General features: G+C 41.0%; 1 protein-coding gene across 1 annotated transcript; it reads left to right on the plus strand.

Moving 5' to 3' along the window:
- Nucleotides 1–927: 927 nt before the first annotated feature.
- SEC22C (SEC22 vesicle trafficking protein homolog C (S. cerevisiae)) lies at nucleotides 928–14,111 on the plus strand. The gene is made up of 6 exons (XM_009994614.1): nucleotides 928–1,109; nucleotides 3,672–3,835; nucleotides 6,935–7,117; nucleotides 11,437–11,555; nucleotides 12,137–12,202; nucleotides 13,911–14,111. The coding sequence occupies exons 1-6, from the start codon at nucleotides 928–930 to the stop codon at nucleotides 14,109–14,111; spliced, it is 915 nt and encodes a 304-aa protein (XP_009992916.1).
- Nucleotides 14,112–14,332: the final 221 nt, after the last annotated feature.

Genomic DNA, 14,332 nt, shown 5'->3' on the forward strand with positions numbered 1-14,332 from the left:
GCTCTTTTACAAGAAGTTAGTCTAACTTAAAAACAGTGATTGGGGCATCAGGAATATTTTGTATATCACTTCCTAGTGTCTTTGAATGTATCTAGGGATTTGCATATTGGATTAAAAAAAATTAGTTACTTGTTTTCCTTTAGGCAAAATACTTTCTGGGATATGTTGACCTACTGCATGGGAGTGTATATATACAGACTGGTCATTAGTTTGTTTTCTAAAGTGTTCATTGTGGTTGTCTTTCAGAGATATGTGAGCTGCTGCATTATTCTTCTAACACCTTGCACTGAATACTCATGGTATGTCTCAAGGACAGATCTCTTGTGTGTTCTGAATGTACCAGGTAAATCCCAATAGTAACTTTTCATGGGAGATTGTGACCTGTTAAAGAGTAAGAAGTCAAGAGAGGAGAACTTATGTTCTAAGTTTAGTCCTAGTTGATTCTGTTAAAAGGGCCTAAGAGGCTGTAACCTAAAATTAATTTTTGTATTGTCTGTTTTACTAGAAAATCAGACAACAGCAACACCAATGCAACTATTCCCAACACTTAGTGAAGACGCAGCTTAGTCAGTTTCCATCAATACCTTTAAGTACTTTACTCAGCATTTCTGATGGTTGGAGTGAAGCAGGAGGGAAAACAGTGATATTTTTCCAGTAGATAATTCACCTGTCAAACCCCCTGCCTCACCTTTTTGTTTGAAAGAGGCAAACAATGGACACAGCTGTGGCCTTTGAGGATGGTTTGGTTGCCTTTCAATGGCAGTGGTGTCACAAGAGGTATTGTTCAGTGGTGAATGAACTCTGCCCGTCACACATTTCTGGCTAGCAGTTTGAGTTGTAAGTAACTAGTATCACATCCACTAATGTGCTATTAACCTAATTGAATATTTCGTTTTCAGCTTGTCCTCATGAGTGCTCCAGTGGACAATGTCCATGATCTTCTTTGCCTGTGTGGTGCGGGTGAGGGATGGACTTCCCCTCTCAGCCTCCACAGATTTCCATTTCAACCAGGACTTTCTGGAATGCAGAAGGAGACTGAAGGCATTATCCTCAATTCTGGCACAGTATCCCAGTCGAGGCACAGCAAAAGGACGTGACCTTAGCATACAGTGAGTCCCTGCTTCTGTGTGAAATGGTTGTCCTGGGGATTAGTTGAGTATTTAAGGATTAGGTATGTTCTGTAGTGCCTAACTCCAGTCTGAAATCCCACGATGCATGTCTAGATATAACCTGCAAGCAGTATTTTGAAACCTCCTTTCTCAGCACCACTGCCACACAGCTCCTGCTCAGTTTAGGAAGCAAATATTAAGAATTGCTTATTTTAGTTGTAATTATTTCTAGCAAAGGCATTGTGATCAGTGGGCAGTGCTTGTTGCTGTTAGCAATTGGAGTATCTTGGACTCCTACAAATACCTCCTAAGGTAGTGTGGTAGTGCCTAGGACTTAATTAGTGTAGTCTAAACCCCAAACACTTTTCTTTGGTGACTGTCAAGGCTTGCTGATGCCTTCTCTCAGGCTCCTGCAGTTCTATGTCAGGCTGGCACACAACTACCCTGACCCCCTCCTACATGCTGCCCACCCGATTTTGTGAATACCAGCAGGGTTCAAGTCTTTAGAAGCTCTGGCTGATGGGTGTGTCTTGAGGAGACCTGAAGCTCACCAATGATAGTGGGGAGAAATTATACATCTTTTTTTTTATTTTATTGGCGAGGGATCTGCTAATCTTTATTTTAAGAAACTGAGTTTTGATTCAGATATGATCATTTTAACTTATTACTGATTTTAGTTTAGTTCTAAAAATGAGTTTTAGCTTGAGGTTGCATTTCTGCTTAGCCACTATCAGAAAATCTAAAGTGACTGAGCTAAAACTAAGTATCCCTTTTTGCAGCAGTGGTTGGAGAACAAAGATCAGTGAACTTACACTAAATCAATTGGAAAAGCAAGGATTAGCATTTTAATTCCCTTTCCCTCAAAGTGAACTTGTGCCCTCTAATGCTAACATGTTCTACTGCTTTTCATCTTCTGTAGTCACTATGGAAGTAGCTGAGTGTCTGGCTCTGAAATGAGAAGAGTGCAAACAGATACTTGGCAAAAGGGCTATAAATTATTGACATCTGGGAAAAGGTAGTTTTCCATATGCATGGTGCTGATCCTCAGCTGTGAGCTGGGGACAGAAGGAATTCAGGGAACGCACACAGTGTGACTAGGCTGTCACAGAGCTAATCAAAACCATAAAACCTGAGTACAGACCATAACCAAATGTGATAAAATAAAAATCACAAGTATTTCTATGTGAGAGAGATGAAATGTATAAACAGTAGAAAATAGAAAATACAGAGAGAGAGTTCAGCTTCACAACTTTGGTTTCATACTGAAATTCTACAAAAAAACAAACAAAAAGGCTACCCTAGAAGGGGAGATTTCACAGAATCACAGAATGGTTGGAGTTGGAAGAGACCTCTGGAGATCAAGTCCATCCCCCTTGCCAGAGCAGGACCACTGCAGAATCTAGGGCAGGTCACACAGAAATGCATCCTGATGGGTCTTGAAAGTCTCCAGAGAAGAAGACTCCACAACCTTGTTGAGCAGCCTGTCCCAGTGCTCTGTTACCCTCACAGTAAAGAAGTTCTTCATGTTGAGGTGGAACTTCCTGTGCTCTAGTTTGTATGCATTGCCTCATATCCTATCACAGGGCATTGCTGAAAAGAGACTGGCCCCTCTTTCTTGACACCCACCCTTCAGATATTTATAGTCTTCTCTTTATCAGACCAAACAGCCCCAGGTCTCTCAGCCTCCTCTCGTAAGACAGATGTTCCAGTCCCTTTAATCATCCTTGTAGCCTCCATTGGACTCTTTCAGTAAATCCCTGTCCCAGTCTTCTTGCAGAGATAAATACAAATCGGTAATTATGGTGAGATTGTGGGAGTGTAGCTATGCATTCTGAGTGCTGACACCTGAACTAGGTGCTCTGACTCCCATCTTTTTTAATGAAGCATAAATGAGAATGATTTCACTCATCCTTCAGTACCTTCCTGCATTTTGCCCAGATGAAGTTTTCTAGAAGGTTTTGGGCTATCTGTGAGTGGAAACTGCATATATATGGCTTCAGTGTTAGAGGGACTCCTTTTGGAGTAGGATTTTTATGGTGCTGTGCCTGATACAAATCATCCTTATTTGTTACAGATGACTAAGCAGTAACAGTGTTTGAGTATCTTGCTTTATGCAAGTTAACAAATACCTTTTGCTGTTAATTTGAGGTTGTCAAATTGAAGGGGAGCAAGGAACACATCTGCTTCCTGCCAGCAAGCTTGCTTGTTTTTATGTTTGTAGAAAGCCACTGTATTTTCTTTCCAAATCTTCTTTTCTACGATATTTTCTGGCTATCTCTTTTCTTATTAATGTGATTTAAAGCCAGCCTGGGAAAATAATGTCCTCAGTTTTCATGGGTGTAGAAATTTTATAAAATCTGGAGCTCTTTAGTATGCTCAGGCATGCTGGCTAAGTTAAGAAGTGTTAGATCTACAGGCTTGCAGGATTATTATAGCAGTGTGAAAAGTATTCTTTGCAGTCTGTACATTTTGTTTGGACAGAAAGCACACTTCTTATGTTCTGCATAGCCCTCTTACCTCTTTATGTTGATATTATGTATATATCTCTCTTTTTTATTACAGTTTCCTTTCTTCTGGGGATATTGCCTGCATGGCAATCTGTTCCAGCAATTACTCTACCATCATGGCATTTTGCTTCCTGGAAGAGCTTCAGTCAGAATTTGCTGCTTCCTACAGTACAACAAGCATCAGTTTAGCTTCCAGACCATATGCTTTTCTTGAATTTGGTTTGTAACTTTGTTCTTTAATAGTAAGAATTCTGTGTCTACCACTGTTATGATGTTAAACAATGTTTTCTGGCCAAAGCCTGATCATAAAAATGAATCTGTGTGTGTGCCTTTGCATACAAGTGTAGGAGGAGGGGGAGGTCTTTTAACTGCGTGAAGCTGTTAGATTGCTTGTTTTGCAGTTCTTGAGGGCCCTTCTAATAGCTGAACAAAGTGCTGTGGTAATTAATAAACAAGCACAGAAGAAAAAGAAATCCACATTTCAAACACTTTCTAACTCAATTTAAAAAAATCTGACCAGTGGAGATGGGTGGCAGGAAAAAAAAGGAGACACAACAGATTACTATGGGCAGCTTTACTTTTGGCATGACTTAATTCACATAATTTTTCATAATCATGCCTAATGTTTCTTTTTTTCACCTGATATAAATGGTTTTCTTGGCAAATGCTCTACTGAACCTCACACCTTTGAAAAACACAATTTCCTTGCAGTGAGAAATTCTTTTCTGGGAAAGGATGAGATATTGCAGGGGGTTAGCACACTTGAATCCAAATTTTGGTAAGAGTGTTAACCTCTTGCTTAAAAGATTGAAAAATCAAGAAGGAAAGCCTGTTTTACAGCCATCTTGTATTTGAGGTAGATTCCCTGCAGGGCATGATATAGTTTTATACTGAGATGCAAATTACTCCTTTTCTTAACTTGAGTAGGAATTGGAGATTTTTTAGTCTTAAAACTCTTTTAGTTGCATAAGGCTATTTTATTTTTTTTAAAAAAGGCAATTTCTTTTTTCTTCATTGTTGCTTTTATATTGTATTTTGTTGCTGAGTCTATCTAATGTTGCCATATGATTTTTTGTTTTATTTTCTTTCTGTGTTTGAAAGTAAGATGCACTTGATGCCTAAGATCTTAGCCTTTTGCCTGGTAGTTACAGATAATTATATCAGTCTGACTGAAAGTAAAATACAGGATTTTTCATTAAGGAATCCTTCTACCACTGTGTGTTATAGCACAACATACAGTCCTCCTGGTGGTCTCAAAGCTGCTGCTTAAGCTGTTGCACAGGTGTCACATCCAGCAGTAACTGTGGTCAACCTGTGCAATCTCTGCTGTGGAGACAGGCTGAGGGAGTTGTGGCTGTTTGGCCTGGAGAAGGCTCCAGGGAGACCTTAGAGCCCCTTCCAGTACCTGAAGGGGCTCCAGGAAAGCTGGGGAGGGCTTTTTTACAAGGACAGGGAGTGACAGGACAAGGGGTAAGGGTTTTAAACTGAACGAGGGAAGATTTAGGTTAGACATCAGGAAGAAATGCTTTACCATGAGGGTAGGAAGGTGCTGGAATAGGTTGCCCAGGGAGGCTATGGAAGCCCCTTCCCTGGAGGTGTTCAAGGCCAGGTTGGATGAGGCTTGTGCAACCTGATCTGGTGGGAGGTGTCCCTGCTCATAGCAGGGAGGTTGGAACTTCGTGATCTTTGAGGTCTCTTCCAACCTCAGCCATTCTATGATTCTGTGATTGTATGATAAGGCTTCTAGCATGACCTTATCTTAAGGATATGGTTTTTAAGTATAGGATATAATAGCAAATATTTATATTTATTTTATTTCCCAAAGCAATTGAAATTGCTTGAAATTGCCAATACCTTTGCACAATTAGGTAGGACATAGCAGTATCCACAATGAGGTGCTTCACCTCTGGAGGTGTGAGGAATTTGTACTGGGACAAATTCTGTGCTGAGTTTTGGAGCAGCTCCTGTCAAACCAGGAGCCAGAATTGTGGAAAGGGATTTACTTGCAAGTTTAAATTGCGAAAGAAATGAAGCAGGATGATCCATATGTAGATCTGTGGCTTGGACACTGGTGGAATCACTGTGGAATTGCCTCTGCCAGTCTGAGTTGCTTCATGACTCACATAAAGGTTGAATTAATTTATCTCCTTGCTGAAAAAATAATCTAATCCTTGGCATTGTTCAAACACAATGTGGAATTCCTTTTTGTGGTAGTTTGTGGGTAGTTTAAGGTATGTGTTAACATCTGCCTTGGAATATGAAAGCTTTTTTCAGTCAACTGGCAGGCATGATAAAAAAACTAGAAGGGAGTGGGTGTGATATAAAATACCTAGTAGCGGTATTTTTGTTCCTTAACCAGGTAGAATTTCATCATGGAATGATAGAATGGTTTGAGTTCCAGTAGCGGTATTTCCAAGCCCCATCCAACCTGCCCTCCAACACTGCCAGGGATGGGGCAGCCACAGCTTCTCTGGGCAACCTGGGCCAGTGTCTCACCACCTTCACTCTAAAGAATTTCTTCCTAATGTCTAACCTAGATCTCCCCTCTTCCAGTTTTAGTCCATTCCCTCTTGGAAGCCCTTGTCAAAACCCCCTCCCCAGCTTTCCTGGAGCCCCTTCAGGCACTGGAAGGTGCTCTAAGGTCTCCCTGGAGCCTTCTCTTCTCCAGGCTGAACAGCCCCAGCTCTCCCAGCCTGTCTCCAGAGCAGAGCTGCTCCAGCCCTTGGATCATCTTTGTGGCCTTTTTCTGGATCCTCTCCAACAGCTCCATGCCCTTCTTCTGTTGGGGGCTCCAGAACTGGACACAGTACTCCAGGTGGGGTCTCATGAGAGCCTGGTAGAGGGGGAGCATCCCCTCCCTGGCCCTGCTGGCCACAGTTCTTTAGATGCAGCCCAGGACTCAGTTGGTTTCTGGGCTCCCAGTGTGCGTTGGTGGCTCATGTTGATCTTCTCATCCACCATCACCCCCATGTCCTTCTCCTTTGGGCTGTTTTCTATCCGTTCTCCACCCAGCCTGTATTTGTACCTGGGATTGCCCCAACCCAGGTGCAGGACCTTGCCCTTGGCCATGTTGAACTCCATGCAGTTTGCACCAGCCCTCTTCTTAAGCCTGTCCAGCACCCTCTAGATAGCCTCCCTCCCCTGCAGCATGTTGACCTCACCACAGTTTGGTGTCATCTGCAACCTGAAACTAGTAAGAGAAGCTGTGAAGGAAGAAATTAAGAGCAATCAGAATAGAATGTCATGATTTGTTTAATAATTATCTAAAGCAATTACCTTCTGCAGAGCTAACTGAAGCATGTTTTTACATTGTTTCAGATAATGTTATTCAGAGAGTGAAACGCCAGTTTAACTATGCAAGAGGCTCTCAAATGAAGGCCAACTGGGAGAAGATTGAGGAGGAGCTGAAGTTCCAGCCCCCAGTTCAGCTGAGACTGGAGGATACAGAGCTGATGAATGGGATGACTAATGGTGGGCCTGCAGGTGTTCATGTGGAGGTTGGTAAGTTACTACTACACACAGGTGACACTAGACTTCCTGAAGTTTGCAAACAATAGGAAAACATGTAACAGCAGTGGTTCCATTTGTAGTGAGAAATATATATATCATGTATGTGAAACCCAAGGAAAAAAAAGCCTTTCCTTCATAGTAAACAACATATGGTCTTTAGGTTATAGCAGGTGTGCATCAGAGCCTTTAAGGACTCAGGACAGTGTCTTTTTATTCCAGCCTTAAATCTGCTTCTCTGTATGGACCATTGGTTGTAACTGGGCTTGGCATTTTCCATGTTAAATTCTCCTGCTTTTAAAATACTTGGTTGTTAGATTTTCTGTGACAAAAGAAGCTCAACTCATTCATGGTTTGTTGTCAACTCAAATAGAAGATGTGTAGTTACAGTCTGAATGAGTTGCTTCAGCCTTGAGGAAGGAAAAGATGAGAGTGTGAGCTGAGGGTAAATCTCTTCTTCCTAGACTTCCTAGTCTTGGTTGTTCTCCCCTCTTTGCTTTCTCCTTTCACCATATCCCATAACATTTAATCCATTTGACTGAAATTCCGATAGAGTATATGTGTATCTGTCTAAAAAACACATGGAGTCTTGACAAAAGGACCTTTATGTAACCTAATTTATTTGTAAACTAATGTTTTACCTGCTTTTAGAAGTACTAACCTCTACTGACATAGTGTAAAATCATATTGTGTTTCAGTTGCATGGTCAAAGTCATGCCTATTTCCTCTACAAAATGAAATCCCAGAATCATTTAGATTGGAAAAGATCATTGTGTCCAAGCATAAACCTGACACTGCCAAGTCCACCACTAATCCATGTCCCTGTTGGTGTGGTGGTTTTAAATGCAGCTGGGATGCAATGAGCTTGTGTTTCCTGCATTTTTGGGGTTTTTTTTTTGCTGTTCTTGGCTTATGAAACACTAATAAAATTAAGTTCTGGTTGCTCAATCTTATTGTTTCTGATGGATGAGCTGGAGTCTAATTTGTCACAGGTATTTTAAGTTAAAATTTAGAGGACAGTGGCCAGGAGGGAGAAATTATAGAATTGAAAACATTTTACTTGCCAGTCAAATTTGTGAGTGCTTCTCAGAACTGTGCTTGAAGGTTAAATATTTTCATGAAGCGACAGGGCCTCAAAATTCTTGGCACTGGTGTGAGCAGTTTCAGTGCCAGTAAACGTTTGCAAGCTAGTCTGTGTCCACAGATCAGAAATACATTTTCAGTTCCCCCATATTCTTAATCACTTTCTTTTACTTTCCATCTGGCTTTGTATTTCTGGCTGTTCTCTCTGGTCTAACCCAAATACTCTTCCAGATTGTTCTGCCTTTATTTTAAGGATCATGTTTATGATCATCTGTTTCCCTCAGCTGGAGTCAGCTTTCCTGGCTTATGTCTCTCTCCTCTCATCATTACCCACCAGCTGAATCCCACTTTGCTGCTCTAAGTTTAGCTGTGTGGATAGAGTTTGTTCCCATATTAATGTTATTTATATTATAGCTCTGCTATACAGGAGGCTTAGTGAGCATACCTGGAAGGGCTCTGATTGCAGGAGAGCAGAATTTGTTTTTACATTCTGTAGTGAAGATAGATCAATCAATGAATTGATCAAAACATCAGTCTCCTTACATGGTTGTAGCTGTTCCTGGCTTCTTTTGAGCTGTGTGGTGACATCCAGTGGCTCTTCGTTTTAGTGTGAAAAATCAAGGCAGTTTGACCTTGTTAGTATATATGGGAATAAGAGGGGCTTTTTTTCCCTCTTTAGTTCTCTCCATTCTTCTGTTTGTTCCCTCCTTTGTTAACTGAACCCAGTCTCATCCTAGAATTGTCTCCTTGATCAACATCTACCTAACCTCAGCTGTTGTTGCAAAAGCCTCACCTTGTGTCATGAGATGGGCAGGGCAGTCCAGAGGACAGTGGGGTGTGTATACAGAAGAAATGTGAAGTGCAGGTAGCTTTCTGTGAAAAGAGAGAGTCTCCACATCACAACTGGCTCTATTAAGTGGAAGAACAAATTGTGCTGTTCATCTAGTAAGCATGCTGTTAAACTGTGCAGCATTCTGCTCCCCTTGATGAATGTTCTTAATCTTTTGTAGGCACACAGGGAGTCCTTTCCACAGTCCTTTTTAAGGTGTTCTTTGAAGATGTCTCACGTCTGTCTTTTATTCCTGTCAATCTCTGCTTTCACAGCCAGAGGCCTCAGCTCACAAAAACTTGTATAGGCAGAAGTTTCAGTTTCTTCATTGTGTGAGGGTGTTTTCACAGAATTGTTCTGTACATGTTCTAACCTGCAGATCCATTTTCCCTGGGAGCTGGAAGATCCACAGTCCCCAGAACATCCTCTGCATGATTCTTGTACTTTGAAGTGCACAACTGTTCTACTTGAAGAGTCAGATTAGTTTGAAACCCAAGTAGCATTTGATTGTGCTGGTGCAAAATTGTGCTGACTTGGAGTGCTTGTACTCTCTTGTTCCCTTATTTAATATAATAAGCAATTCTAGTATGAAATTATCCTTATAAAAGCATGATTGAATTCACACAAGGAAGTAAAATATTTTTTCCCCAGCAGTACCCATCTCACTTGTTCTGTGCAATTTCAGTTTGTGAATTAAACCTCAATGATACAGCAAAAGTAAAGCTCCACAGGAAACCATTTAAAGATGAGTTTTCACAGATCTGAACCCCGAGCAACTGAATATTATCATTTCCCCTGCATCTGTGATAGCAATTCCTTTTATCCTACTGGAAAAAAAAAAAGGGGACTTTTACATTCATGCTGCAGAAGCAACTTATTGAGACTTGCATTGTCCTTCCCTGGGAACTCTTGACATGTATAGTTTGGAAGATCCTGTACAATGAATGACAATGGTGCTTGATAATTCTTCTTAATTTAAGGGAGACTGTGAGCCTCTAAAGTAAACCTTAGGAAAATGAGGAAGGAACAGTAGTCTTTATAAGGAAATTACCATGGAAGAGAGATACATAAGAACATGGAGCTCGTGGAGAAAGTCCAGAGATAACCAAAAAGATTATGCAAGGGCTGGAGCAGCTCTGCTCTGGGGACAGGCTGGGAGAGCTGGGGCTGTTCAGCCTGGAGAAGAGAAGGCTCCAGGGAGACCTTAGAGCACCTTCCAGTGCCTGAAGGGGCTCCAGGAAAGCTGGGGAGGGGCTTTGGACAAGGGCAGTACTACCATATTTAAGCTGTTAAGTATTTCATCAATCACTGAAGCAAAGCCAGAGGTGCTACCTGCTGTGTTGGTTAGTTTATCTATCTGTGTCAGTTAGTTAGGAGCTGGTTATGTCTGGACAGGAGGTAGAAAATCCTGAGAGCTGGAGAGATTTAGAATCATAGAATGAATTGGGTTGGAAGGGACCTTAAAGATCATCTAGTTCCAACCCTCCTGCATGGGCAGAGACACCTCCCACCAGACCATGTTGCTCCAAGCTCCATCCAACCTGCTTTTCAACATTTCCAGGGATGGGACTTCTTGAGGGCTTATTTGTTCTCTATCTCATGTGTGATGAGTTGAGGAAGGTTTGGGTTTGGTCTTTGAGGTACAGATTACCCTTATTGTTATGCTGACGATGGTCTAATTGTGGTGACACAAGGGCAGGGATGAAATGTAGGTGAGTATCTAGGTGTGCTATTTGTTGTCAGGCTGACTAGTGTAACTAGGGGAAAAAAGAGTAGCTGAGCTTTTGGGCAACTAAACCCCTGAATTAGAAGGGCTAGATTCTGAAGTTAAGCACAGGTTTCTAATAATTGCTTTGACCTTATTAGATACGTGTCAGTTAAGTGATCCTGAATAAATGGTATTTGGAAGTGTGGGTGTTCAGTAGTAGTGGAGAAGGTGAGAAAGGGAGGAGACAGTTTAGTGCCTGTGAAATGTAATGCACTGTAAAATGTAGCTTAAACACCAAAACCAATAGCAACCAGTTTAATTCCTAGGCCCCAGGTTTGACCATGTTTTGTCAGTCTGAGAGGCTCAGAGGTAAGAGTAAATATGCTGATCTGCTGTAATAAACAATTGAACAAACCTACGTGCACTATAAAAGAAGACAATAATAGCCACATAGCTCCAAACCAAATTCAGTTGCTTAAATCTGTTTAGAAAATACTCCAGAGCTCTTGGTGTCTGAAGAACTGCACAGTGTAATGCAAACAAAACAAAGTTTGTTCTGCTCATAATTGCTTTTCTCTGGAGCAATCATGAAAGGTTTTGGAAATGTTTAAAACCCACACAACGTGATTTGAGTAATTTTAAAAGAGTCAAAGTAACAGTGCAAACTTTCACTATTGTGTCTCTTTTATTAAGTCCCTACTTACAGAATGGAGCCTGTGACTCCCATGGGGATTCTGGCACTTGTTCTGAACATCATGTGTGGAGCTTTGAATCTCATTCGAGGAGTTCACCTGGCAGAGTATTCATTTCAGGTAACCCTGATTTAATTGAAACCTGTAGATGAGTCACAGGGAGAGAGTTATTTGGGTAACCAGATTAAGGGTGGCTGTTGGGCTTCTTAGTAGAGCATACATATTTCCACAAGAAGTGTTTTGGTTATCTGGGGAATGTACAATTGATTATTGCATCATGAGATGTGTTGTCTCCTGCAGCACATTGCATTTTATTCTTTTCTGGGGAGATTAACATTTGGAGAAATATTTCAGGCTTGCCAGCCTGGCTGGATTTCTCCACCCCCTATCTCTTCTATTTTGTTCCAGATACTTTTGTGTACATTTTATTAAAACAAATGTAAGACTCTATAAACAACTTTTAAAAAGGACAAACAAAAATGTCCTGTTGGTGTGATGGCACAGTTCTATTTAGCAAGAATTTTCATGCAAACCTCAGTTCTTGGTACCTTGTTTAATGATATTGATCTTGCTGTTTAACATAATCAGCATGAGCTAGGATGAGGGGCACTTGGTGACATACAATCTTCTAAAATATCCAGCAGTACTTGCTAAAAACTGTAGCTGACATAGTTGTTTATCACTTCTTTTTATCCAAACAGGAGGACCATGAAGGGATTGGAAATGTCATAGCTTTTTTGCTACTTTTTCTAGCCTGTGTTTTTCAGGTATGTTAACTGTTAAATAAAATGCTTCCTGACTATTTTGATATTGTACAACACAAGATTTTCAGCCAAGCAGAGGAATGGGTTGTTTGTTTGTATCCTACCTAGGTGATTCCACTGAAGTTTTCCAGTGAAGTGGCCCAAGTACAGTTAAAGACACAGTTTGACCCTTGGCAAATTGCAGGTGTAAGTTTTTCCAGTGCTTTCATGTTTTGACATGCCAAATGAGGCTGAGTATGAGAAATAAACAAGTTCTACTCCCAAAGGTGGTTTGTTTCCCAAAGGGATAGACAGGATGTCCTTCTGAAAATGGCAGACTGATGGGCTTTTATAGCATGACCACCTTAAAGACTAAGCAAATACAGGGTAGTAACATGTTCTAATTTACATTTAAAATCACTTTTAAGCTTGAGACAAATGTGGTTTCTGTCCTTACTTAGATTTTTATTCTAATACATTATTTTCTTTGACCTCTTTATTCAGAAGAGTTTGAATGAGGAAAATATTATATATTCCAAATGGATTTTTCTTGAAAGGTTCCTTAGGTGCCAAAACCAGTGATCTCCAGCCTTTCACTTTGAGGGGAATGGGTTTGCAAAATCTTCAATTTTTAGCCCCTGAGAGGAAGAAGCTGCTGTAGTTGTGTTACTAGTTGGCAGAAGGAATAAAAAAGCCTACAGTGTGATTTGTGTAACACTGTTGCCTTTGGCTAAGGGTTTGGGGACCACTCTGAAGACTTTTTATTTTATTGAGCTATGTATTGAAAACAGCAGAGAGGCTGTTTAATGTGTCATAACCTTGTCTCTCAGCCTTCTTCCACCTCTGCTCAGGGCAGAGCTATAAGATGGAGATATTAATTTGGCTCTAAATACTTTCTGCAAGTCTTTCTTCACAGAGAAAGGCCGTCCTGCTTTTTGCCAGTCAGTACCTGAAGCTAGAGGAGCTAAATAAGGAAGATTTCTCTCTTATCCTTTTCATCTCTCCCAGTCATCTTCAGAAAATGCATGTGCATAAATTGAGCTCCAATGTGGAGAACTTTCTACATGCTGATCTCTGCTTGTGTCAGCAGCACAGTTGGAAACTGTGACCTTAAGTGAGAAAGCATGATCTGTTGCTGCCTGAGTTAAAAAAGTAACTCCTGTGCCAGCACTTTGTCAGTTCTTAGTTTTCTCCGGTAAGGGTTGTTGCTCTTTACACATGCTTAGAAAATGTGTTCCACTTGTTCTTGAATTCGAAAAGAAAAAGAGCCCAAACCCCTAGCTAAGCCTGTTAACAAAAATGGTGGTCTTTTTACCAAGTCAATTAGAATTAATAAAGTAGAATTAATAAAACCTTTAGTTATTCCAAGAACAAATGCAACAGCAGCAGATTTGAGTTGGCTGTTTTCTTTCTTCTAAGCCTTTGTCTTGCAAAAATCAGAGGTGGGTTTTGAAAGCTGGCTGAGCTTTCATGCTGCTCTTAATCCAGGCTGAGACAGGCAGGCAGGATGCCAGTTGTGCTGAGACTTCTATGGATACCTGTGCTTGCCCAGTAAGATCTGGGTTGCAGCCCCCACTCCAGCTGTTCTTGGAGGACCTTTCAGCACAGGAGCTGGAGTCAAGCTTTGAGCTTTGAGTGATCACTGCATGGAAGTGCCAGCAGTTCCCAGCTGTGTCTCTTGTCTGTGGGTACAGAGCTTGATGCTAACACTGTCTCTCTTGTTCTTTTGTAGTGTTACTTGTACCTCTTCTACAGCTGGGCAAGGAAGGTGAAGACATTTGTACTCTTTTTCTCTGTCTGTTTCTGCAACATTTACTTGTATGGATTAAGGAACACCTGGCAAATAGGCTTTCACATTGGAGTGGCCTCTCTCTCTTCTTATCAGATACTGACAAGGCAACTTCTGGAGAAACAGCCTGACTATGGAGTATGAAGAAGGCTTTGTGTTTGCTACTTTATTTTTACAACTTTTTTTTTTTTTTTTGCATCAAACTGGCCAAAAATCACTTGGGGTGTTTCTAAAGATTCGTGACAATTGTCATTGCAAGGAAGATATTTCAAAGCAACTTGAAATTAAGTAAGATACTGCAATTGTGTCAAGCATGCAGTGAGGAATCTGGCTTTATCAAACATGGTGTGTGGTAATTGTGCATG

Source organism: Chaetura pelagica, unplaced genomic scaffold (genome assembly GCF_000747805.2).
Source record: "Chaetura pelagica isolate M959 unplaced genomic scaffold, ChaPel_1.0 scaffold130, whole genome shotgun sequence".
Lineage (NCBI taxonomy): Eukaryota > Metazoa > Chordata > Aves > Apodiformes > Apodidae > Chaetura > Chaetura pelagica.

What these genes read in the sequence shown, in the direction of transcription:
- SEC22C (XM_009994614.1), top strand. Translation starts at nt 928, where the DNA reads ATGTCCATGATCTTCTTTGCCTGTGTGGTGCGGGTGAGGGATGGACTT. An exon ending in ATATGCTTTTCTTGAATTTG is followed by an intron (nt 3,836 to 6,934) that starts GTTTGTAACTTT and finishes ACATTGTTTCAG; the next exon opens with ATAATGTTATTCAGAGAGTG. An exon ending in TTCTAGCCTGTGTTTTTCAG is followed by an intron (nt 12,203 to 13,910) that starts GTATGTTAACTG and finishes GTTCTTTTGTAG; the next exon opens with TGTTACTTGTACCTCTTCTA.